At 43.2% G+C, this 26,293-nt stretch overlaps 1 protein-coding gene across 3 annotated transcripts in view; it reads left to right on the plus strand.

The window, feature by feature from the left end:
- The window catches only part of Kalrn (kalirin RhoGEF kinase), a 440,727-nt gene that overhangs the window by 316,248 nt on the left and 98,186 nt on the right, over positions 1–26,293 (plus strand). For 2 of the 3 annotated variants that reach the window (XM_026395827.2, XM_026395817.2), the window contains exon 1: positions 5,246–5,471. The exons of the other annotated variant lie outside the window; for it this stretch is intronic. In XM_026395827.2, the coding sequence (XP_026251612.2) occupies positions 5,387–5,471 (85 nt within the window). In that variant the 5' untranslated portion in view covers positions 5,246–5,386. Of the gene's footprint in view, positions 1–5,245; positions 5,472–26,293 lie in introns of those variants that run through there. 3 annotated transcript variants of the gene reach the window in all.

The raw sequence follows: 26,293 nt of genomic DNA on the forward strand, positions 1-26,293 counted from the left end.
ATAGTTACCCATCTAGAAGTCCCACAATTTTGAAGAAAACATATATTTGGAGTCAAACTAAATGTAGTATCAACACATACATTGCACTTCCTCTATCTAAACTCAGGCTTCTGGTCACCAATGACTATTGTCTCAGTTCCTCTTTTCACATAAAGAAGATACCTTTACCTATGTCAAGGACTTGTCTGTCTTCAGTTTCTTTTATCTGCCAAAGAAAACCAAGCCAACTGCTTTTCTTAGAATTCACCCTGTTGTTCTTTGCCTTTACCTGGGGAACATGTTATCCAACTTGTATTTCCCATATAAATGTCCCTGTACAGATAAGTTCAGTGACTTGCAGGTAGTAGATGTTCAAACACCAATTACTTGTTGAGTAAATGATTAATACTTGACTAGAATTGCATGATTGTAAGCCACACCCACAAATGAAAGGCAGGACTGGGTTATTTGAAAAAATACATACCATCGTGGTATCAACAATCCAGCAGATCAGAGGTCTGAAATCTACACAGGGAACATGCACTTAGCTGCTGAACAGCATGACACAGGCAGAATGCAAGCACCATGGCATGCACCTATAGTTCCAGCTACTTGAGAGGCTGAGGGAGAATCACTTGATGCCATGGGCTTGAGGGACCAATCATGAGAGTTGAAGAAACAAAGGTGTGTGTTCAGGGGCTTCCTAAACTCTACCCACTTAGCTGAGACTCTTGCTGAGGAGTGGGAGACCTTGAGCCCTGAGGCTTGAAGTTCTCAGATCTGACTTCACATTGAAACTCCCTGAACAGTTTTTTTAAAAACTATAGATATGAATCTGAATCAAACTCTAGAGTGGGTGGTGGGGGAGAGAGTCTCTATGAGTGGAAGAAGCAGTTGAGTGAGGAATTGGAGTACAGATGGGGCAGGCAGGGTCTGTGGTCCATATTCATCAAGAACCACCCTCACAGACTCTACTGAGCCTGTGAACATCTCGGGGGATATTCTGTAAAAGGTCTGTAGTGTACTTGGCACAGAAAGAAGGTTCTCACGTGAATCCTAGGCCTGAGTTTGGGCAAAGTTGCTATTCCTTATGTCTCTGGCCTGGACTCTCACTAAAAAATGTGGAAGTGCCGTGATCCAGAAAACTTCTGTCCTGTAGATCTGAAGATAATAAGCCTGAAGGAAAAAAAGTTGGGCATATGTCTGTTGCTGGAAGGGACAGATGCCTGAGGTCATGTTCCAGTGTCACTGAAGCTTGTAGCTAACCTGGGTAGGGGACAGGCAGTCACACTAGTGCCTAATGCCAGGCCCAACATTGAGGTATCCTTGATCCAGCACCTCTGCAGACTGAGACCAGGGATTCCTGGTGTTCATTGTTGTGGGAAATGGGAATGAGACCAAAAATGGACTTATAGGCAAGCAGAAAGCCCAATCCATGTAAATGGACAGGCTGCAGCCACCACTGGAGACAAACTCTACCAAAAATAAGACTGTTTCCAAACAGCCACCTGTTTGGGGAATTAAGAACAATCTAAAGATATTGCTACAGCTCAGTGGCTTTTAGACTGAATTTTAGGAGTTGGTGGCTGAGTATTTGAAACCCTGAAATTGGGAGATATTCCATTGGGTTACACAAAAAGGCATGTACTCCCCCCACCACACCTATGGAAAGTCCAGGGATAGATAAACATTTGGGGAAAGGTACATCTAGTTATTCAGGTTATATCACTAGAAATCTCTCTCATTTCTCTCTCTCATCAAGTACATTGGCATCATTCCCAGGCAGCTTCTCCAGCATGGCTTGGGTATAGCAAGATTGCCTCCACCTGCTTTAGGCTAATATTTCACCGACTTCAAAATCTTGTGGGAAGATATTGCTGCTTTCCCAGTAGCTCTTGCTAAGGTTCCTGCTCTTTGCATGAACTTGGGTCACGTGCTAAATCTCATCCAATCCCTGTGATTGACAGGCAAGACCAGGTCTTAGGCTCTTCCTTGGAGTGTGGGGTGGGCAAGGGGAAGATGTCAGCCACACCCCAAAACATGGTCTGGGAGTGAAGGAAGGATGGTTCTTCAAAGAAAATCAAGGTGCTATTACAAGAAAGAAGAAGGTCTAGATGGCAAATAGGGGAAAATGCACTCCATGGGGGGGTTCTCAAAGTGTAGTCCCTGTAGCCAACAATGCCAGCATCCTCCCTGGGAACTTATGGGAATGCAGATTCTCAGGCCCCACTCAGACCTACAAAATCAGAAACTCTGGGTATGAAGCCCAGTAATCTGTATTTTAACTCACTCTCCAAGTGATTCTGATGCACACTCAAAAGCACAAACCTTTTATAGAACAACTCCTGGAGATGTCCACAGGCCATGCCACACCAGTGGTTCTCCAATTGTATTACACATTAAAAAACACCTGGGAAAACTTAAACTCACTGATCCCAGCTGAGAGTCGATTTGAATCTCAGGGTTTGTCGGGGAGGGAAGACTCAGGCACTAATGGTTTTCCAATTTCATTTCACCCTGGAATATCTTTGGGAGCCTGAACAAACACTAATGGTTAGAAATTTTTAAAGCTCTCTAACAATTCTCATTAGCACCAATATTTAAAAACCATCTTTCTGTGTTAGCTTTTCATCACTTTGACCAAAACACCTGATACAAACAGCTTGGAAGAGGAAAGATTGAGATTTCAGTCTGTAGTTGCTCTGGCACTCTGATTTCTGAAGTAAAAGTGGGGTCTTCCTCAAATATCTCATTCAAACCAGTGTCTATAAGATGATACCATCAGCCTTTGTAAAAGGACTATGACAGAAAAGTGATCTAGTGTCATCTGAATATAAAAGTCTGAAGGAAGACTTTTAAAAAGAACTGATTATTCATTCAGCGATTTTATTTGTTTATTTATTACAATAAATAATAGAATTTAGAACCTCCTATGAACTAAGCAGGCATTCTACTACTGATCTACACTCCCAACGCCTAACCTAGCAATTTGGTTTGGTTTGGGACTGAGGATTGAACCCAGGGGCACTTAACCATTGAGCCATATCCCCACCCCTTTTTATTTTGTATTTTGAGACAGGGTCTCCCTAAGTTACTTAGGGCCTCACTAAATTGCTGAGGTTGGCTTTGAACTTGTAATCCTCCAGCCTCAGCCTCCCAAGTTACTAAGATTACCAGTTTGTACCACCATGCCTGGCTCACCCAGCAATTTTGAAGCATGTTAAATTCCTATCAGAATATTCTATGTTGAAATATCACATGGTATACCATAAACATGAATAATTTTATATTTCAACCTAAGAAATTAATTAAAAAATAAAACTAAAGAATGCTCCAAAGTGTCCATTCAAGATGAGACATTGACTGGGACCACAGCACCCATGCTGTAGATTACAAGCAAATAAGTTAACTTTTAAAAGGGCTGAGGTAACAGGATGCTTTTTTTCTGGACTTCCAAATCTGTGTATCTGTTGTCTTTGGTGACATGGAAAAGAGAACCAAACAATTGTGCTTGTTGCCAGGGATCAGAACTGGAACCCAGGGCAACTCTGTGAGGATCAAGCATCCTTCAGCAATTCAAACTGGCAAGATGAGACTGACCAACAGCCAGGAAGGTGTGGGAATCATGAATCTTGAATGCAGGCTGCCTGAGCAATTGGAATTTTCATTTTACTGTTTTTGCATGTGTTAGAAAGCGCCCCAAAGGCATATTTCCAGCTTGATAATGAGATGATTTTGTAACTCTCTCTGGGACAAGCCATCAAAAAGGTAATAGGAGGAAAAGTAGAGGTATGATTTTGACTCCAGATTCTGCTGGACTATGGGGTGAAGCTTTTTGGAGTTTCTCTTTAGAGTTAAACCATGAAACCCTCATCATAAGGTCGTTCATTCACTTTCCTCAAATATAGAAGAGAACCCTACTTTATAAGGGTTTTGTTATCAGGATAAGTGAATGACTGCATGGAGAATGTGGAACTGTGGAAACTGTTTGGCTTATGACACTTACCCTCAATGTTAGCTATTATCACTCACTGTCCTGCCACTATCATTTATCAAGCATCTACTGTGTCCTAACCATGTGGTGGATGCCTTAACACATAAATAGGTCCAAATCTAAACATGGTTCACACTGGGAAAGGAAGCCCCAAATGCTGGCAACTTCTAAAAGTTTTGACCTTTGCCAGTCTTTCATCCAGATGGGAATTGGGTGATCAAACTTTTAGTTTTTATTCCTCTCACAAGTTCCCTTTTTTTCTGATTAATAAGCCCACTTTATGAGTGTTATATGCTTCCTGAAGACCTATTTCCTTAAAACTGGATACAAAGAAATGGGAGAGACTCTGAGTGAGACAATGACTCATGCAAAGGTCCAGATTGGCTTCAGAGGACTTATAGAAAGTAAGTTTGTGCCTCTGCTTGCACCACAAAAAAGACTTAAGAAGAAAAGCATAGAGATATAAGTAGAGGAACAAGAGCTTCCCAAGGCATGTTGTGGGGAGATGGTGAATGGAAGTCTTCTACCATAAGTAAGATGTTTGGAGATTCTCTATAGGTGTTCATTCACCTGGAACTATTAAATGTCATCTGTGTAACAGTACTGCCATGGATATCTTTTAAAACGCTATTAGCAATCCTGTAACATAAGGACTTTTTTCTATTTTTTTTAATGAAGAACATAAAGATCAAAAAGTAAAGTGACTGGACTAAGGTCAAACAGTTGGTGGCAAAACTGAATTTTAAACTTTGGTTTTATGATGCCAAACTCAGAATGCTTTTGCACACCATCATTCTGGCTTGGAAGCCAATGAAGAAATGAGGCATTATCATTTGATATAATAATAATTATCATTATTATATGATAATAATGATAATTATCATTATTAGTTGAAAGCTTTAAAAAAAGAAGAAAAAGAAAAAGAAAAGCGTTGGGTGAAGGTGTTTTTAATACATTGGAAGTGAGGAACAGGAAAGAACTAATCTGTTAGGGAGAAAGGGCATTATTAAGCCAGCGCTGACTATGGTAGCCTTTGAGAGGAGGAGGCTGCACATGAGCACCTGTTTTGTGCCAGGGGCTCTGCTCCCAGCGCTTACTGAGCACTCACAGCCACAGGCAGCGTTGCATAAGGCTCCAGTAACCACTGTTGTCCTGGTCTCCAGCAAACAGCTGGACCTTGGAACTCCGCCCCCCTTAGGCCCTCCTCCCGCCGGCTGTTGCGGCCCCGCCCCTCCTCCCCAAGGTGGCTCTGACTCCCAGTAAGTCTGAGCCTTGGCCGGCGTGCGGGAGAGGACCGCCGGGCGGGAGCGCGGGAGCCAGCTCCCGAGCGCGGCGCTGAAGTTTCCCTCCGGCTGCGCTCTCACCCCTGGCTGGCGCCCGTGCCATGCGGGAACTCTGGGACCGCGCGACAGCATGAAGGGCGGCGACCGAGCTTATACCCGAGGTCCCTCTTTGGGGTGGCTCTTTTCTAAGTGCTGCTGTTGCTTCCCTTGCGGAGGTGAGTGGCTGTTGCCATAGGTGCCTCATTTTAGCCTGGCTAGTGGGACTGGGAGGGAGGGTGGGAGGGAGGAAGTGGAACCGTAGGGGGAGGCTGCTGGGGTCGGAGTATGGGGGTGGAGGACGCGGGGCGGCAAAGAAAGAGGGTTTGCTGTGAACCACGTACATTTCAGTTTCCCAGGCAAAACGCGCGCGCTCTTTTGGTGAGATTTTTGACTTGGATACGGAGCTGCAGTTTGGAGATGCAATTATTTCCCAGGGACTTTGGATGTCTGGGTGCCAATATTCTGGCGGGGGAATGGGAGAATGGGGAGGGTACAGTAGAGGGATTCAGCTGTGAATGTCCCAGAAGTGGCAGAGGGACACTTCTCTGCTCATTTACATATGGGTCTCAGCTTCAAGACTAACATGACTCCTGGTTATAGGAATGTATTTGACACTTGTCTCTACACCAGGAACTATTTTTGCCAAGTGACAATTTTCTTATGGGACTGAAGCTTGGTTTTCTCTGCCTGGGCGTTCACAGGCCAGCGTGAATTTGTAGCACTGGGCCAGAGGTTGGCTCATTAATTAACTGAGAACTCTCTTTGTACCCAATTAGGACTGTGTTTAATTATTCTGCTAATTTTAATGTCGTTGAGGAGACTTGCAGGAAGCAACCAATTTCCCCAAAGCAGCCTGCAAATCAGGAGGATGAGAAGCATCTCAGAGAGAGGATTATAAATTGTGTAGCTTCTCCTAAAAAAGAAAGCAGAACTTTCCTGGACAGAGGGAACAGTTATCTCTAACACTGTTAGTGTCACTTTAACACTTCAGCTGGAAGAGTGGACAAGAAAGAATGTTTTTGTGCACTCTGAAGTGAGAACATACTTCTTACTTGACATTTGCCCCTTTCAAAAGTTTCACCTATGGGGCCTTTTCCCTCCATTCCCATTTACAGTGCCCTAGTTTCTAGCTTCCCATCTTCATCTGTGTAACATCCGAATGGAACTTGTGGTGGAGTTACTAGTAAATAATCTTCATCTAAGTGACCCTTCACCCTTCTCTATCTCTCTCACACACACACACACACACACACACACACACACACGCACACAAACAATACATAGCCTTGACAAATTCTCCAGCCTGAGCAGATTTATGGTTACAAAAACTAATTAAATCTCTAGGACCTTTCCCTGGGTCATTAAAGTTCATAATCCCAGCATTAGAGTCTCTCCATCTCTGCATTAATTAGAACAGCCTGGAACTGTGTAGTATCCAGTTCTAAACGTCTGAATTCAGATGGAGAAGCGATCTGAGGGGGCAGAGACTAGCAAAGCCTAACCTTGGAAACCTAGGAAGGGAATCCAAGCAAGGGGGTGTAAAAGGGGGAGGGAGCAGGAAATGGCCAAAGGGAATCTGAGTGGGTGGGTTTTCTCCCAAGGCTGCACTGCCTTAGGAGAGAAGGCTTTCCAGTAGAATTTCCTGGGAGTCCGTTTCCTGTCTGGGCGGAACCTGGGGACGGGGCAAGCGCTTATCCTAAGCTCCTGCAGCTGTCCTTGGGTCCAGATGTGGTAGCTCTGGCTTCCTAGCAGGGTACTCCTCCCGGGTCTGTCTGGCCAAGCTTTGTGAATTGCCTCAGCCCGTTGCTGGCAAACAGAAGAGGGGTGGGGGTGGGGCTGCCCCGCCTGGGGACCCAGCTGCACTCTCTGGCTAGCAGAGGGGGCGTGCAAGGGGAGGTTAGTGGAGCCAGAGGTGCGGGAGGCCATTGACCCTCCGCTGAAGATCAGGGGAAGCAAAAGGTCCACCACTTAAGAAAACAGTTTAAACCAGCTCAAAGGGGAAAAGAAGGGTAACAAGGTGGGTCCATCCTCGCCAACTCTAGCTTTACTCTCTATTCTTTCCTAGATCTAAAATGTGTCTGAAGATGGGCATAGCGGTGGCGCACACCATTATCCCAGCTATTCGGGAAGCTGAGGCAGGAGGATCTCAAGTTCCAGGCCAACCTGAGCAACTTAGCAAGACCCTGCCTCTAAAAGGCCAGCATGCTGGGGACATGCAGAAACTGGGGATATAGCTCAGTGTATTCCTGTATTCAATCCCCAATACCAAAAAATCTGAAGCATGTTGTGGGGCTCCTGCGGAGAGGGAGTATCTGAGATGTTGGCACTCCCTGTGGCTCCCTCAGAGTAGGTTTGGCAGAAAAGAGAGATGGGAGTCTCCATTCAGCTGGAGGGCATAGATTGAGAAGCAGACTGAAAAGATAAGGCCTGTATTGAGTGCCAACGCATTGTCCAGAGCCCCAGAACTCTGGGAAAAGGCTGGCCCAACCCCAAGGTGGAAAAGGGCTCAGGGACAGTCTGAGGTTGGCTGGAGTGGAGGGTGTTCACAGCAGAGAACCATCTACCTCTTTTCAGTTAAACCAGTTTCTCTGGTCTTACAGACCTACTGCAATTGAAAGGCAGCCTCCCTACTCCCTGTTTCAAATACAGGCAGCTGGTTACTTGGCCTCTTACCCCTGTTCCCAAGAGCAGGCTTTCTTCTACTGCTTCAGAAGCTTCACGCTGGAGCTAGTGGGTCAGAGCCCCCCTGTTGTGGTTCCCCAGTCCAGGGCTCTTGCCTAGCTTCCAGACATTCAGGATGTAGAGGTGACCTCCATGTGAAACCTGAGGAGGACACAAGTGAAAGGAACCAAGAGGAAGAGGAAGTGGAATGTTCTGGTTCTTTTTGACTAAGAAGCTAAGTGAGCCATACTGGGATTCTCTGGAGAATCCTAAGTGGTTGTAGTTGTTGTTACTGGGTTGAGTCAAGGATTTAGTAACAGTACCCGTGTGGCCTTTAAATATCACATTTGAAGAAAATATGGATGAATGTAGTGTTAGACTTACTCACTCTCTCTCTCTCTCTCTCTCATACCAAAGATTGAACTCAGGGGCACTCAACCACTGAGCCACATCCCCAGCCCTATTTTGTATTTTATTTAGAAACAAGGTCTCCCTGAGTTGCTTAGCACCTCACTTTTGCTGAAGCTGGTTTTGAACTCTCAATCTTCCTGCCTCAGCCTCCTGAACAGCTGAGATTACAGGCACGTGCCACCACTCTGGCTGGAGTTGTCTTTTGATTTGGAAAAGCAAACAGTGACTATATTATGTTTTTCCTTTCCTTTTTTTTTTTTTTTTTTTGGTTCTGTTGAGAATGGGTATGGTAAAGGGGATTGAGGAAAGATGGTCTTTCTTCCCTACCTCAAAAATGGTTCTGAAGAAGAGAAAAACTGAAAAACAGGAATACAGAAGAAATAGGTAAGAAAAAGAAGGCAAATACATTTATAACTGACTCTTTGAAAAGTGAAAAGCAACCAAAAGTGAGGTAATGGCATGCGTGTGTCTGAAAGGTGATAAATCATTGCTGTCACCCTCTGTGGGGAGTTGAGGATTGGTTTGGCTAGTGAGACTGTCCTTTGAGCCTGAAGAAGTGGGTCACTTCTGAAGACTTCTTTAGTTATCTTAAAGTTAAAACACACACACACACACACACACACACACACACAATCCTTGTTTCAGGGTGACAGAAAATTTCACTTAGAAGTTGCTGACTTAGGTGTCCTACTGGCATTTGTGACTTTTTAGATCATGGAGCCTAGAGGTTTTCCTGATCTTTATAGTTTGTAGCCAGTTTTAGAGCATTCAATTTTCTGGTCCACTTGTAATTAACTTTGGCTATGTGGACCAGAGTCCCTTCTTGAAAGCCTCTCATGATCATCCTCCTCCTCTGCCCCTCCACCACAGGCATGGGATTTGTTTATACTTATTTACTGCTGTATTGATGTCCTTGGATCCCAAGCCATGTGCCATTGTGTTTTTTACATTTGCACTGAGATAGTTCAGCAGTCTGAGCATCTCCGAGGTGAGGGCCGGGGGTGGGGAGGTGCTGGGATCACATGCCTGTGGTTCTTTCACAGCAAAGTTAGTTAAGGTCCTGCTTGACTCTGACACCAGAGAGTATAGATAAGATCACAGGGGTTCAGGGGGCTTTTAAAGTCAACCTCAGGGGCTGGGGATGTGGCTCAAGCGGTAGCGTGCTCGCCTGGCATGCGTGCGGCCTGGGTTCAATCCTCAGCACCACATACAAACAAAGATGTTGTGTCCGCCGAGAACTAAAAAATAAATACTAAAAAATTCTCTCTCTCTCTTTAAAAAAAATTTTAAAAAAATTAAGTCAACCTCATCTTACAACTTTCTTCTTCTTCTTTTCCTCCCTTGTCCCACCAGAATCCCTAATTGGGAACCTTGTGACTTGATGTGAATGTCTTGTCCTTGGCCTTAAATTAATATGGTTCATTTTATAAACTGAATTTAATGTGTGAAATTGTGACACCAAGTTTCTTCAGAAAGGTGTTGGTAACCTTGATGAGCTACCCTTGTGACACTCTGTTGCTTTCCTTTAAAGGACAATAATCCTTGAGACCAGGATGCCTATCCTTTTATTTCTTCATCTTCTGAGAAGTACCTTTATTAATGGTGAGAATTCAGTTGGCCATTAGTATGTATTTGTTTTTCCATTGCGTCTCAGTTTTTCTTTTTCTCCTAGGGATATACTGTAATCTGGGGAGACATACCATATATTCATACTGTCTACAACCCCGATCTCAACTCTGTTAACCATTGAGTAGTAACAGGATATCAGTTACTACTGGAATAATAGTACCAACTGCCTAGTGGAAATGGGAGGGTTTGATTTGGGCGGGGTGCAGTAGAAAGTAGGAACTGAAGCCAAACAGCCCTCCTTTGGTACAGCTGAATATCCAAAAATCACTACTAATCCTGTGGGCATGTTGTCCCAGGTGTGGGTCCCACTTCAGAACAAAAAAGATAAAAAATAGGAGTCTGTTTTTCTTTTTACGAAAAAAGAATTTAAAAGTAAAAAAGCAAGTGAACATCTTGCGGTTTTTTACACTTGAGCCCATCCATATGAATACTGTGGGTGGGACTGACTCCAGTGATATTGGAATTCCATTTTGTGATGTTCTTTTTGAGAATCTCAATAGTGTTCTTTTCTGCCCTGAAAATATGACCTGTCTTTTACAAATACTGCTTCTCTTTCAGTGAGTGAGTGGCTGCAGGCTCTGCCCTCTCCTTCTGCCCAAATCTCAGGCTGGCCACTCCTATACGGACACCCCAGAAAACACATGGGTCTGGAACCTGGGGGTAGGAGTGGATTCTCAAGCCGAAAATGCTGATAGGGATGTTAGAACTGGAAGGACCCTGAAGTTATTTCTTCTCATTATCTGTCCCCTTTTCTAAAGGAGGAAACTGAGACCCAGCTATTAGTAGTAGGTAGGAACCAGAACCCTTTTCCTGTGCTCCTTCCTTGACTCCATTATTCCCAGACATGTTGGCATCTCTAGACAGCCAGTCTGACCACACTGACAAGCAGATACGGTCCCCAAGCTGAAGCTTGGGTGTTGACTATGGAATGATTTGTTGTTCTTGGGGTGACTACACTGTCTGACTGGCCACTGGAATTGGACCTGACTGGTCTGCTTTAAGGGACTGTTCTGTGCCAAGATCATAGAAGACACAGTGGGTACCAGTGTAGTTTGTGCTTGTGGTTCTTAGTAAATACCTATTCATGTTTCTTCTTTGGTTCACTTTAATTCAAAAGGTCCCTTTTTCTCCTTTCTTTCTTGTCCTTATAATTTTTTTTTTGACATAGCATCTGGCTATGCTGTCCAGGCTGACCTCCAACTCATAAGCTCAAGCTATCCTCCTGTCTCAGCCTCTGCCTCAACCTCCCACCTCAACCTGCCTCCCAAATAGCTGGGACCACAGGCGTAGACCACGTTACCTGGCTTGTCCCTGTTCTTGATGTGTGCCCTTTCAGGTGGAAATGAATCAATGAAATACATTCCTATCATTCCATCTTGGATTGTCCCTGGTTTTTATGTAACACACAATGTTTTAATGCACTTGACAGATGTTTATGTGCCGACTGCATACCAGCCCTGCACAAGGTCCCTGGGAGACGATGGGAATTGTTGGGCTGCTGTGAGGATTGGTTAAGGTGATGTCTTTAAAGGACTTAGCATAGCACCAGCCATGTCAAGTACTTTCTGAAAATGCTGTTATTAATTATGACAGTAATTCTACACATAGACCCCATCCCAAAGAGACTCCCAACTAAGTATTTGTGGGTCCTCTACATGGTGATACTGTAAATATAAGCTCCTAAATGTCTTAAGGGTCTTTTCTCAAACCACTGTCAACACTGCCTCAGTATAATAGCGTTGTCACTATAGGGAAAGAAAGCTTGTCATCCCCCATCCCTTTTTAAAATTAAACCAATTTTTTAAAGTACATAACACTGGGAGTATCATAGTCACTCCATTTCATTTAAAAAAAAATCAGAAGCTGGCAAGAAGCCTAAGCATCCCCAAGTTGTCCTCTTGAGGGAGAATACAAGGTTTGAGAATTAGAGAATAGATAAAGCATTTGTTTGTTTTCATGCTGAGGATCAAGGGCATTCTTAATTCTCCCCTCCCTCCATTAGTAACTTCACTATGCCACTAAGCTGCACCTTAAACCAGTGCACCACTTGGGGTTCAGATCCTGAGAACCTACACTATATAAAAAGCCTGTTGCTTTTTTGCCTGCCCCTTGATTTTGGCTAGCAATCAACTTAGATTAGCCCACATTTGATGCACATTCTTCATATGTGAGGCCTTGCTGGTCCTTCTCAAACTGTTTTGCTGAAAAAAACTACAACTCATCCCCCGCATCAGTTGTTATTCCAACCCCTGAGGTTCTGGATATTTCACTAAGTTTGGCCAGTGTCTTCTGTACCACTCATAAACGAGGGACATGGGTGTCTTGGCTCCCTGCCTGGTCTATGCCATGACTAATGGGGCACATCTTTTCATTTCTTGAGGTTGGCACAACCTCCTGTACTCTGCTTCCTGGAAGGAGGGTAACCCTGGTTACACCCGTGAGGCACTTAGGAAGCTGCCAGGTGACTTTTTGCCAGGTAAAGGAGCAAAGATCAGAATTCTAAACAGGTTCTTCCACATTCTGCTTGCCCTCATGGTGACCACAGTGAGGAAACTGTCAAATTGAGAGGAAGGGAACCTCCTTCTGCACTAGGCTGAAATAGTGCCTTGTCAAGCACTGCTGTTTCGGGTGATCTGCTCTTCCCTGGGACTGGGTGGTGTTGGCATGCGCTTCTCTCACACCACTTGGTGTGGAGTAGGCTCTCAGGATGTTCTCAGTTTCTCTCCTCCCTCCATTAGAATTTTCATAGTGCCCCGGTGGATAAAGGGATGCTATCTCCCTATCCAAAGGAGAACCAAACCTCCATGTTGAAAACTCTTGCCTCTGCCTCAGATTTTGCATCCCAGTCTCACAGCTAGTTGGTATGTCTTCTCTCCTGTCTCTCCACTGACAGAATGCTGTAGAGCAGAAGTTCTCAAAGTGTGGTCACCCAGGACCATGGTGCACACTGGGGTGGTACTTAGCAACCTGTGATTTGGCAAGCCTTCCAGGTGACTGTGGCTCATGCTCAAGTGTAAGAACCACAGATTTAGTGTTACTGTCTTGGAAAGAAAAGAGACTTCCTCTCAGTTTTTTTCCCCCCTTTAATAATGCTCAGGCCTTTCTCATTTTGATTTGCTCTTTTCTCAGTCTTCTCTCTCTCTCTCTCTCTCTCTCTCCATTCTTTGCTTTTCTTCCCCTCCCTTCCCCCAACTCCAGCAAGAAAAAGCATTCTGTAACGGAAGGCCATTTGCACCCTGGGGAATTCTTGTTTTGAGCAGTGTGGAGGCCTTACCCGTTCATTTTCACCAGCTGGGGGTGGGGTGGGAGTAGGAACCATTTATGTGAGGTTCCTTCCTTGAGCTTGCTGGTCAAGGGCCTAGCAAGGGGAGAATCATTGCATCTTCTCACTAAAGATTACATTGCTTTTAGTTCCTTTCCTTACTCTTAAAGCAAACTGTGCTGACCACAGGAAAAATATCAAAAGTTAGGCAAACAGGGACTGGGGTTGTGGCTCAGAGGTAGAGTGCTCACCTAGCATGCGTGAGGCACTGGGTTCAATTCTCAGCACCCCGCAAAAATAAAATAAAGATACTGTGTCCACCTATAACTAAAAATAATAAAGTAAAGTTAGGCAAACAAAAGATCATAATAACATAATCCTAACCACCTACAAACAACCACTGCTTAACCACTTACTATATCCTTTCAATGTAATTAGGTTTATCTACTGCTTTGGAAATAGGTTTCACTTAATCTCCTGAATATCTTGTAGATGTATTTCCAGGTTATTTTTGATGGCTGTCAAGCATTTCATTGCAGACAATGAAATGTGACAACTGTTGTTATAAGTTTAATGTAGTGGTTAAAAGTTTGGTGGGAAGGTATGAGGAAGAGTCTTGGATTAGGAAACAGATCTTTCCAGGATCAGAGTATAAAGACAGATGGACCCTTGTCCTGGGGTTTGGGTGTCTCCACTCACCTTCCTCACCTTTCCTCTCTGCAGGGGTGGGATTTACTGGGTGTAACCCTCTGCTTCCAGAGATCTGTCAGTGCTACAGGGTTTACCCCTCCCCTCTTCTTCTTGGTCTTATGGTGCCTTCTAATTGTGTAGCTGATCTCACTGAGCAGCTTCTGGGATTTTTCTTTTCTTTGAGACATACCTTGGGAAATAGGTCATTAAATTATTATAACTGAGAAAGAAAGCCTTGATTAATTTTTTTCTGTCTAAAAATCATGCATCAGTGGGAAAAACTTTTAAATACAGAGAAATGAAGATAAAATGTCATCATCTTGAGATAACACATATTAATATTTTGAACAGATTTTGCTGGTCTTTTTTTTTTTCCATGTACGTGTGTGTGTGTGTGTGTGTGTGTGTGTGTCTACTTTCAGAAATATTATATAATAGTGCTACAAAGTTTCTTCATTTAACATAGTGCACAACTTCCACATTGTTTTAATGGATGCATTCAGTGGTGCACTGGAGCAGCTCATCTTGGAGAGGGATTGTTAAATATTCAGTACTTTGAGAACAAATTATTCAACCACTGGTAGTTTAAGATTGGTCTTGATAGTAGTGTTCATACCATGAAAGTCACCAAACAGCTCTGCTTCCTGACTGTCATGTCCTGAGCTGCTTTCCTGCACCATATCCTTCTGCCATGATGTTCTCCCTCACCTCAGGCTCAGATCAATGGAGATGGTCCTCCATGGTCTGAGACCTCTGAAATGCTAATTGGAAAGAAGTGTATTTAAATGTAGACATTACTCAGAATTCAACTGATTTATTATTTGGCTATAACAACTGATCAGTATCAATACTGATTTACAAAGAACCTTAATTACACATAAGGGTATGTAAGATGAAACAGAAGAAAAACCAATTAGAACAATCATCATCTGCATCATCATAATTATCATCTTCATCATCATCATCATCACAATGACATCTTTTTAACTTTCATAGATTGCAAAATACTTTCATTTCCAGCACCTCTCTACCCTTCATAATCACCTTGAGAATAGGTAGAATTTGTATCATTTAATCCCCCTACAGTTGGAAGTGCTGGAAAATAGTGAAAACAAATGTAACAAAATAAGAAGATATTTCTGTTGTCTCTATGTTGTATGACACTTCAAGAGATAAATAAAAAAGAAGGGCCCATTATGGAAGGAAAAAAGTAAACAAGATGTGATACTTGTTGAACCATAAGTTATGTTCTAAGATGATTAACCATCAGTTTCTAATGTTTGGTTAAGAAATAGCTCAAATAACATTAAAATAGATGGAGGAAATTAAAAAAAAAAAGACAGTCACCCAACAATGCAAGTCAAGGCTCTCTGATCCAAAGAGCTGATTTATCAGCATACTTTTAGATGCACAGATTATCATGTGTATATACAATTTGTTCTTTTTTTTTTTTTTTTTTAATATTTATTTATTTATTAGTTATTGGCGGACACAACATCCTTGTTTGTATGTGGTGCTGGAGGATCGAACCAGGGCCGCACGCATACCAGGCTAGCGCGCTACCGCTTGAGCCACATCCCCAGCCCTACAATTTGTTCTTATTTAGTCAATCTCTTTATTTGGGTTGTTTCCAATTTTTGCTATTATAAATAATATTGTAATAGTCACTTGTATAGTTGGCTTGGCACATACACAATTTCTTCCTTAGGTTAAATTCTTAGAAATGGGGGTACTGAATCAGAGAACATTTAGAATTTGAAGACTCATTTGTCGCCAGTCACCCCCAGTTTCACACCCTCTGAAAGAAAGGGTGCACTGTTTTTGTTTTAGGAGAATTTATGAGAAACATCCTCTGGGATAGGAATGTCATGTCTCTACAACAGTTTGCTTCTGTTTACATTTTCTGAATTAATTTAATTCTTTTTATATGAATAAATACCCTAGCTGAGAATATAAAAAACTGTGTAGTATAAAAATATCTATAGATTTGTTTTGTGGTTCTGGATTGTGAGGCAATATATCACGATTATTCAAAGCTTAGATTCAGAAGCCAGAATGAATGTGAATTTTAGCTCTGCTACTTATCTGTATGACCTCATGTAAGTTACAAAAGCTCTGCATCGGTTTCCTCATCTGGAAAATAGAGATACTCATGCGGTCTATTCATGGGATTTTGCATATGAGTTGCCATGTGTAAATATGAGTTGACATATGTAAATCACTGAGACCTGGCACATGGTGCTAGGAAAGTATTGGATTATTGTTATTCATGAGTACCTAGAAGTCTCTGTGGACTGTGCCACTGTTACATTCAAATGCTTTCATTAGATTTGGTTTTTCTTTATTCTATTTTTTAGGTTCAATCTAAGGATTGAATAAAGAGCCTTTCACATGCTGAGCAAGTGCTCTACTGAGGAGCTACATCCCCACCACTTTTCATTTTTTAATTTTGAAATAGGAGTTTGCATAGTTGCCCAGACTGGCCTTGAACTTACCATCCTCCTGCTTCAGCTTCCCTGGTAACTGGCATTACAGATGAGCACCATCATATGCAGCTGCCTTAGTTTCTTAATCATAAAAGAAATTAAGCTAAGCACTTTTTGTGTCATACCCAAATATTTGAGTACAGTATGGCAGGGAGAAAAATTAAAGAAGCTTCCATGCACCCAAAGATCTTACAGTCCAAATTGTGAGCTGTGCCACAGTATGAAACAGTAGTAACAAACAAAAAATTAATTACTGAAGAGAGTGATCAATGCTATAGGTTTCTACCTGATTGCTGGCTAAAGTACCAATGGAAGCACAATGACCTGGGGTCATCCAAGAGGAGTTCCCAGGGGACATGCAAGTTTGCCCTGTACACTAAAGGACAGGAAAGGGTTTTTAAAGAGCTGAGGATTTCATGTGAGTAAAGCAATAGGGATATTCAGGGAACCACAGAGGAAGCTGGTAAGAGCTGCCTTCTAGATCTCTGCTGGCTAGTCCAGTAGCCCTGGCCACACATGGCTATTAAGGACTGAAAAGGATTTCAAAGACTTGGTACCAAAAAAAAAAAAAGGGGGGAAAACATCTTAAGTTTTATATTGTTTACATGTTGAAATGATTGTATTTTACAGGTAGTAAGTTAAGTGCATATATAAAAAACTAACTTCAGCCTCTTGTTTCTACTTTTAATGGTTATTAAGGAAATGATATCATGGTATCTGTAGTAAATTACTTGTGTCTTCATAGGGGAGATGTTATTTTGCCCTTTTGGTTGGGAGCATAGAGAGTGGATCAGGCTGATGGGGAGACCCAGATGTTTGGAAGGAATCTAGGAGAGTAGGGACCCAGTATCTTTCTCCAGTTCCTTGAACTGTGCTTTAGCCATCTTTCCACATTTGATCTTTTAGAAATTTATTCCACAGTGGCCACTTGCATTTGGTGTTTACAGATGTCCAGAGGGATTCTGGGTACTTGTACCACTCTAGAGGCTCAAGTGCATCTGAGATTACAACTTGAATCCCAGAACCTAGAGCTGAGAGCTGGATCTAGCTGGTCCTGATGACATCAGGGTATGTCTCACAAGCCTAGAAATCCACCAAGCCCAGAAGGCTTTCTTGATACCTCCCAAGGGGCTTCCTTGGACAGATGGAAGATCTTCCAGGACAAATGGAAGGTCAAGGCTGATTTGTAGCCAGGTCTGGACAGCCAGAGCCTCCCAGTCTAATCAGAGTCCCACCAAGCCGTCCCAGAGGCCCAGCAAGGTCTGTGGCTGCCAGAGTTCTCTTGGCTGAGGTCTCCTGACTCCTGATTATTGATGATTCCTCTAAGACTTGGGTTAAATCAGAAATCAAAATGGAACAAGGTGCTACCCTTATAAGCTTACAGTGTAGAGAGAGCTATAGTTTGAGCTAGTGCACATTGCCTCTCCCTCTCCCTCTCCCTCTCCCTCCTCTTCTCCTCTTCTCCTCTCCTCCTCTCCTCCTCTCCTCCTCTCCTCCTCTCCTCTTCTCCTCTTCTCCTCTCTCTCATACACACTTTCTCAGTGTTCTCAAGGAGGGAAAAGAGGACACTCTGAGAATATCTGGTGGAGAGGGAGAAGAGATTAGATTTGGTTTGAGCAAGGATTCTGTCTGAGAAAGTGATATAAATATCAAGAGTCTTATTGCTACTGCTCATCTGGCTCCAGGTAGGTATAGTTTGCATTTGGACCAAGTTTAAAGAATCTTTCTGAGAAGTTTTGCTAAATATTATGGGAGAACATAAGTGTGTTGTTCAGCTTTGCATCACTGACACCAAAATATGTGACAAGACTTAGAGGAAGAAAAGTTTATTTTGGCTCATATTTTCAGAGGTCTCAATCCATGGTCAGCCAGCTCCATTGCTCTGGGCCTAAGGTAAGGCAGAACATCATGGCAGAAGGGCATGGTGAAGGGAAATTGCTCAGCATATGGCAGCCACAAGGCAGAGAAAGAGAGAGGGAGGAACAGATACAGACCAAAGCCACACCTCCATAACCTACCTCCTCTAAGAACACCCCACCTGCCTACAATTACAATTTATAGTCCATTCAGCTATCAACGGGTTTATCTAGCAAGTGGATTAATTCACTGAAGAGAACAGAACTCTTATCATTGCCTAAAAGCCCCACTTCTGAACCTTGCTGCGTTGAGGATCATGCTTTCAATGATGAGCTTTCTAGCAGATACTCTAGATCCAAACCATAAGCAATGAGGGAAATCATGTAAAAAAATGCATAAAGCCAGGTGGCTTTATGGAATTTACAGTTTTTAGCACCTTGCTTGCTGCTGGCTTGCTTCAGGAGCCCCTGTGGTATGTCTGTATTACCACCTAGTCAGGAAGCTGAGGCAGAAGGATCGCTTGAGCCAGGAATTGGAGACCAGCCTGAGCAACATAATGAGGTCCCATCTCAAAACAAATAATAAAAACTCATGTAGCTTTCTTTGCCTACAAAAGTCTGAAGCTCCTGTACTCTGGCCATAAAGCATCATTGCTAGGACCCTTACTTCCTAAGTTAGAACCTAAGTCCCTGTAGAGAAATTATCATGTGACCAGAGCCCCTTCTTAGATATCTTGACGCTGTGATCTGAATGAATAGGACCAGAGTTCCATTCACCATTATCCACCTGGCCCTTCCTACTTGGTCCTTATCCCTGTTTCGAGGTCTTGCCATCCATAAGCTATGGCCTTATGAGGTGACACACTAATCAGGACCCCATGACAGGTGTCATCTGAGTCTGGGTGTCTGTCTCTGGGCAGTTTTCTAGACCTGCTTCTGTGATATGGGGGGAATTATACACAGTCTCCTCTACAATCTTGTCCAGTTCTCCCTCCACAAAGAATTCTGAAAATTGAGAGAATCCTGTTGGTTCACTTGGGTTATACTTTGAAAGCAGAAGACCTCTGTAGCCTTGTAAAGTATGTATTAACCATTCTGGTGTTTAAGTTTATATTTCTTTGAGCTTTGCTTTAGAAAGTCCACCTTCTTCCCAATTGAACTTTCAGTCTAACCATCAAATAGTGTCCCACTTGAGAGTGTCAACACCCAGCTCTTCCAGAGGGACTCCAGATCTCCTCATACAGCCTGTGCCCTAGCTCATGCCCAGTGAGGTACTCAGGTCTAAATTTAACTATGACCCTTCTGCCAGCTATGCAAGCAGGGCTGCAAGACCAGAGTCAGGGCTGGAGTTTTCAAGGTGTGTGTATATGTGTGTGTGTGTATGTGTGAATGTTGAAAGAGAAGGTGGGCAAGGCTTCCCTGGGGGAAAAAAGAGGAGACATTCAGGGTGGGGAGGAGGATAGTCATCCCAGAGGATGACTGTGGGAGTTTATCCTAGCTTGTCTGGATCCCTTGGAAAATGGCCACCAAGCTCTCCACCCTCTCAGATTCCTCCTACTGTACAGTATCAATGACATAACTCTGCTGGATTTGTAATGACCATGGCTTCTTGCCAAGCCTTATGCCACAATTACGTGCTCACTTTTATGTCTTGTTCCAAAGTCACTGATCCCAGGTTTATGAGATACAATCTGCCCACTGTGTTCTGTTGATTTCAGCCCCTGTGGGGCTGCTGGCTTGTATCTTTTTCTTTATCAATGGATACACAGCACAGAGACAGGACAGGGGCAGTGTCCAAAGTCCAGTTTGTGGAATGGCTTCACCAGGTACTAAAAACGAAAAATAAGCATTGAAAAAGATTGCATTGGTAAAGTTTAGCTCATTATGATTTAGTCACACTTCCAATTTCTATATATAGTCCTCACCCTATACCTTGAAATTCATATATGTGGCATTTTTAGAGTGACATCAGATTATTACTCAGATGTAATCATCACTCTCTCTTTTTCCTGTTTGATCTCTAATAGACATTTTGGAAATAGTCTAGAGACAGGTTTGGAAAGGCTGCCCTGAATGTATGTGTCTATCCAAAATGTCCTTCTGGAAGTTGAAAGGAGAGGCCAACCCCAAAGCTTCTGGAGCCAGCCAGGGTTCTGGTTGGAAAATGTCCAAGTTAGTATGACAAATGGACTTGACAAAGAAGGGAATGTGGGCCAGTTGGCTCTATGATGCTTTTCTGTCATTTTTTAAATGTAAATTAGAGCTGTTTGCAAGCTGTTCTCTCTTTAGTTTAGATTTCTAAGACAGAGCATGGATCAGAAAGGATCAGATGTTTTCCCACCCTGGCATTAGAGTGCACTAAGCATGTATGTCGGTTACTTAAAATCTTTATGTCAGTTTCTTCATCTGTGCACTTGGAAAAATTCAGGTATCCAACCCCGAGGGTAGTCGTAGAGATTCAAATGAAAATGTGTGTGTCATTCCGTATAGTTCCCAGCTCCCTGGCATATATGATGCACTCTATAAATTCTAGCTTGGGAGCAGTAACGTTCTTCCCGTGGTCAGACATGCCTGTGTCTTATAGGCCGGAGTCTTAGATGAGCCATTAAGTAGCATGGGGTGAATTAGTGACTATTTCTCAAAGCTTTTGAGGAAAACAGACTTAAAACTCAGGCCTCATACTGCTGGGCTTTTGCCCAGTTTTTAAGCCTCTAGAATGTCCCTGTTCCAAACAAGTTGCTGATCTGGTAGATCCTAGGGCTGATTCAGGGTGATAGTTTTTATTAAGAAAGAGATGAAAGGCCTCCTCACTCCTCGAGGCCAGCTTGTTGGCTTCTTAAAAGAGTTCTTCAGCAGGTCACTAGTGAGGGCCTTCATATGATCTATGGGTTTCGTGGGTGCCTTTACCCTGTATTTGTGTTCAAAGTTGAATATCTTGGATGTGTTCCTTTAATTACTACAATTATCTGCCATGTCTGGTAAGTATCTGACCTGCCAATTATGGCTTAGACATTTCTGTTCTGTCAGCAACTGATCACAGCTTCTCGTATTCCCTATCTGCATTTATCACTTTTACCTCCACTACCTGCCCCCCAAAAAAAGAAAATTGACATTTTGGTTAAATGTACTATTGGTTAGACTTATAGTTTACATTAGACTTTTTGCAATAATGAGATTCATGTGCAGGCCTTCAGTGGGAGGGAGAAAGTCTGAAGACCCCCAGATTGACTTTCCTTTTGGCCCTCTGCCCTGATTTGGGTCGTATCCCTGTGCTGGATTAATTCCCATGGTCCAGGGAGTGAGATATTCAGGTTACTGTAGGACTTGCCCTGGGCTTGGGGTCGAGATGAGACAGGGTTTCAACTCACAAAGCTGTAAAACCTGGGGTAATCTTAAGGAGCACGTGGCTGCTGGGGAAACAGCCAGCAGACGACCTCTAAGATAAATATCATCCTAAGACTGATGAGAAACTTCAGTTTAAGGACAACTGAAACCCCTCTGCTTCTTCTGTTGCAGTACTCAGAGGACAGCAGGAGCCCTTCTTCTAGATGGGGGAGAAAGATGTATTCAGGTCGTATAAAGAGGGGAGGTAGGCTGGGTCTTGAAGATCAGGAGGGATTTTTGTCAACTAAGAAGTTAGGCAAATGTAACAGCATGAGGAAGGACATAGAACCTTGGGCGAGTGTGCAGTGTGCCCAGGAATGATGAATGCATAACAATTTCTGATGTGCTTCCGTCATGTCTGTGGGTCTTCAGCGTGGGAGATTCAGCCCATGCATTTCACAGGTGAGAAGACTGAGGCCCAGAGAGGTTAAAGAGCCTGCAGTTGATAAGCTCTGTGCTGGCTGCTTCTCCCTCCCTTCCCCTGCTGCCTGTTTCAATCTAATTCTTGGATCAAGTTCTTTTGTGTTTTTCATTATTGCTCTGGTACACTTTTCTATTTTGTGTCCTTTTCATCATGAAGTAGGTTAGCAGTTCCAGAAGCAGCTTCTTCTATGGGGTATTAATTTTATTTGCACATATAAACCCTGTGCCGCCAAAGCTCTTAACATAAGCATTGCCTGGCACACACACACACTTTCCTACCCTAAATAGCAGAGGCCTTGAAATGTTTGTCTACTTTTGCCAACATCTGACTGTGATTATCTTTAACCACAGTCACACTTGTTTGTCTCTTAAAATAGTATTGACTCTCTTGAGGAGGCGGCTTCAAGCCGTCACAGCCTCCCCAGAACCCTGCCTTCTCCAGGTAGCCTTGGCAGCAGCAACCGACTCATTAATGTCCCCACTCCCTCCTGTCCACACTCCTGAATTTTTCCTTCGGTGGGCAGACTTCCCCTAGTGAGAGTGGTGAATTTTACTTCCTGGAGCCCCTCAGGCAGCTGAAGGTATCATCTCTCTCCCTGAGACATTTTAGCAGCCATCCTTCCTTCCAGCCCTGGCTCTGCCCATGGCCTTGGCCAACATGCCGGGGTCAAGTTCTCCCAGATGAGAGTGGCCTTTAGGCTGTGTCTGTTCTTTGGGATGTACCCACAGCATGGATACTCAAAGTATGCTCATCTGGGGGTCTGTTGGTTTCCTCTGCTTTAAAATAAACATTGCCTCCTTTTGACTTTGAACTCCCTGGGGGTAAAAGGAGGGAAACGAAGAAGGTGATTTTCCCCGCAGTTTCTCTTCAATAACACAGCCTCTGAGCCAGGAACAAAGGCACCAGGTGGAGCCTGCTGGTCTTACTTGAGAAGGTTTTCCTCAGAGCCTTCACTACCATAAAGAACATAAACCTGTAGGTGCATTCTATGCCTTTAACCTGGATTCTGCCACTAAGAGATCCCTTTTCTGAAACAATTGGGGTGACATATAGGTGGCAGACTAAAATACCACAGAGTAAGAACCCTCATATTGGGCAGGATTGCCTCCTTTGTTTCAGGCTCATTCTGTAGTTGGAGCACTGTGTTTCCAGAGTGGGGAGTAGAACTCCCTGACCCTTTGTGCCCCGGCAGGAGCCATTTTGGATACCACTGTTGGACTATATTTCTCTTCCCAAACCATAAAAGTCATTTCTGCATAACCTTGTGACATTAGATTTAAAAATTGAGGTGCTTTAATGGTAGAAAATAGATTTCGGAGGTGAAGGTTTCAGAAGAACTCCTGAAAGCCCTATAAATATTTTTATGATCCTTAAAATAAATTATCCCATTAAATAAAGAGAATGAGTACCGGGCAATTTTCATTATATTGGATTAGAAATATTTCAGACCTTTTCATAACTCAAAATTTGAACCAGATACTTTAAAATAGCGTGTGTGTGTGTGTGTGTGTGTGTGTGTGTGTGTGTGTGGAGAGAGAGAGAGAGAGAGAGAGAGAGAGAGAGAGAATAGGTACATTAAAAGACTCATCCCCCTGTGGTTCTTGATCCAAATAGGACTCAAAACTATATAAGAGTTGTAGATTTTGGATACCCCCAGACCTGTTTGAATACCAGCTCTGTCATTTACTGGCCTTGTGATCCACAATGGAGAACTAAACCTCTTAATGTCACAGTCTCAGTAAAATGGGAATAACCCTCGCACCCATGTACATGGAGTACTTAAATGTTAGACAAAAATGGCAGTGAAATGATTAGCCTGCCTGGCATGTTGTATGTTCTCAGGAAAGGTTAGCATATAAAGGTAGGTGTTCACAGTATTAACGGATATTCAACATTGTGAATGTACTTAGTGGCACTGAATTGTTCATTTAAAAGTGGGTAAGCCAGGCGCAGTAGCACATACCTAATCCCAGCAGCTCAGGAGGCTGAAGTAGGAAGATCTTGAGTTCAAAGCCAGCCTCAGAAATTCAACAAGACTTTGTCTCTAAATAAAATATAAAAAAGGACTGGTATGTGGCTCAGTGGTTAAACACCCCTGGATTCAATCCCCAGTAAATTCCCCCCTTCCTAGCCCCCCCAAAGAAAAGATAAAAAAGAAATGAAAAGGAAATTTACCAAATGTGCTAAATGGAAGAATTGTGAGTGACTTTTTTTTTAAGCCTAGTGATAATTTTATTTTATTTTATTTTATTTTATTTTTGATTGTTCCAAACATTACAGAGCTCTTGATAAATCATCTTTCATACATTTGACTCTATTGGGTTTTGAACTTCCATTTCTACCCCAAATACAGATAGCAGAGTCACATCTGTTACATACTCACATTTTTACATAATGGCATATTAGTGACTGTCTTGATCTGCTACCTTTCCTAACCGCTACTATCCCCCCTCCCCTCCCCTCCCACCTTCCCCCTCTGCCTCCTCTGCTGTTGTTCAATTCTCAATTGGCTTATTTAAACTTTTTTGGTTTTCCAAAATTCTAGCAATGAGGATGACTTTTTTTTTTGTTTGTTTGTTTTTGGCAGTGCTGGGGATCATACCCAGAGAATTTATGCTAGGCAAGTGCTCTTTATCCATAGCCCAAAGATTATTTTTATAATTAGGAAAAATGAGAACAATAAAAGCCAAAAAGGACAAGAACATAAGGAACATAACCTGAAAACAGACCACGCACACTTCCCTGCCATCCCAGCGCTCCTCACCTCTCCACCTGCCCCGGTGTTGCTCAGGGGTGATGGCTGTGGGACGTGAGTACAGCCTCTCCCTTCCCGAGTACAGACCCCTCCATCAGTCAGCTCTCTACCACTTCCATGGCCACTGTACTGGAGGAATTGGGTGAGACCCTGCAGGTGATTCCTCGTGGCTCTACCCCTCAGAGCCACAGTGACTAAAAGTGCCACATTGGTACCATGTCAGTTTCTCAGTTTCTTAGGTTTTTAGGTGTCATCTATTTGGAAAAGGTGACTGTGCACCAGGGGCCTTTTAAAGCCCCTGTGCTTAATCCATGGCAGTGTGATTTGTTAGAACACTTAAAGGCAAAGTGGCAGTGGGGTCTGCCTCCAGTGCCTCCCCTTCCTTTACCCAGGTGTGAGATTCCCTCTGCCCCAGACTCACACCACACAGTTGTCCTTGCCACAGCTTCTAGAACCTTTCCCAGGGCTTTACTAGAAAACTTCTGGTTAACCACCATCTTTACTCTCTTATATTGTCTCAGATCCTTCCAGCTCCTTCACATTATCCCCATCATGAATGGACTAAAGGTTTGACATAACATATTCATGTATTCATTCAGCAAATAGTTGTTAAACCTAAATATACTGAACCAACACTTGTAGAAAGCACAAGTGCCAGACAGGGTAGCACACACCTACAATCCCAGCTACTTGGGAGGCTGAGGCAAGAGGATTGCAAGTCCAAGGCTAACCACAGCAACTTAGGAAGCCTGTCTCAATAATAAAAAATTTTAAAAGGCTGGGGATTAGAGATGTAGTTTAGTAGGTAGAGCATTGCCTACCTTGTGTGAGGCCCTGGGTTTAGTCTCCAGTGCAGCAAAAAAGGAGGACAAGAAGAAGATGAAGAAAAGAAAAACAAAGTTGAAATCACAGTGATAGGAGTTTACGCACATGAGGAATTGTGCTTTGGAGTAGTTAGCATATTGACCTTGTTTGAGGCATCCCTAGGTCCTTAAATTTTGGCCTTAAGTGAGAGTTAGACTAAAGTGTCTCCGGTCTAAGAAGGAGGTCCTTGTTAGTGATGCAGAGGAGCATAGGAACTAAAGAGCCAAAGATACACTCCTTACCTGTCTGACAAGCTCAGTGCCCGTGCAGGGCAGCACCTTCACCATATTATGAAAATGCCCAGGCTGGGAGATATGCCATAGACTTCTTCATCCTTTCTTATAGTCTTGTCTCCTTAAAAATTCCATAAATGTCACTTATAAAATATGAAAAGTTCCAGGCACAGTGGTTCATGCCTGTAATCCCAGTGACTCAGGAGGCTGAGGCAGGAGGATTGCAAGTTCTAGGCCAGGCTCAGCAACTTAGCGAGATCCTGTCTCAAAATTAAACAGGCTTGAGGGTGTAGCTCAGTGGTAGAGCACACTGAGTTCAATCCCCAGCACCCCCACCCTACCA

This window comes from Urocitellus parryii, chromosome 2, assembly GCF_045843805.1.
Source record: "Urocitellus parryii isolate mUroPar1 chromosome 2, mUroPar1.hap1, whole genome shotgun sequence".
Lineage (NCBI taxonomy): Eukaryota > Metazoa > Chordata > Mammalia > Rodentia > Sciuridae > Urocitellus > Urocitellus parryii.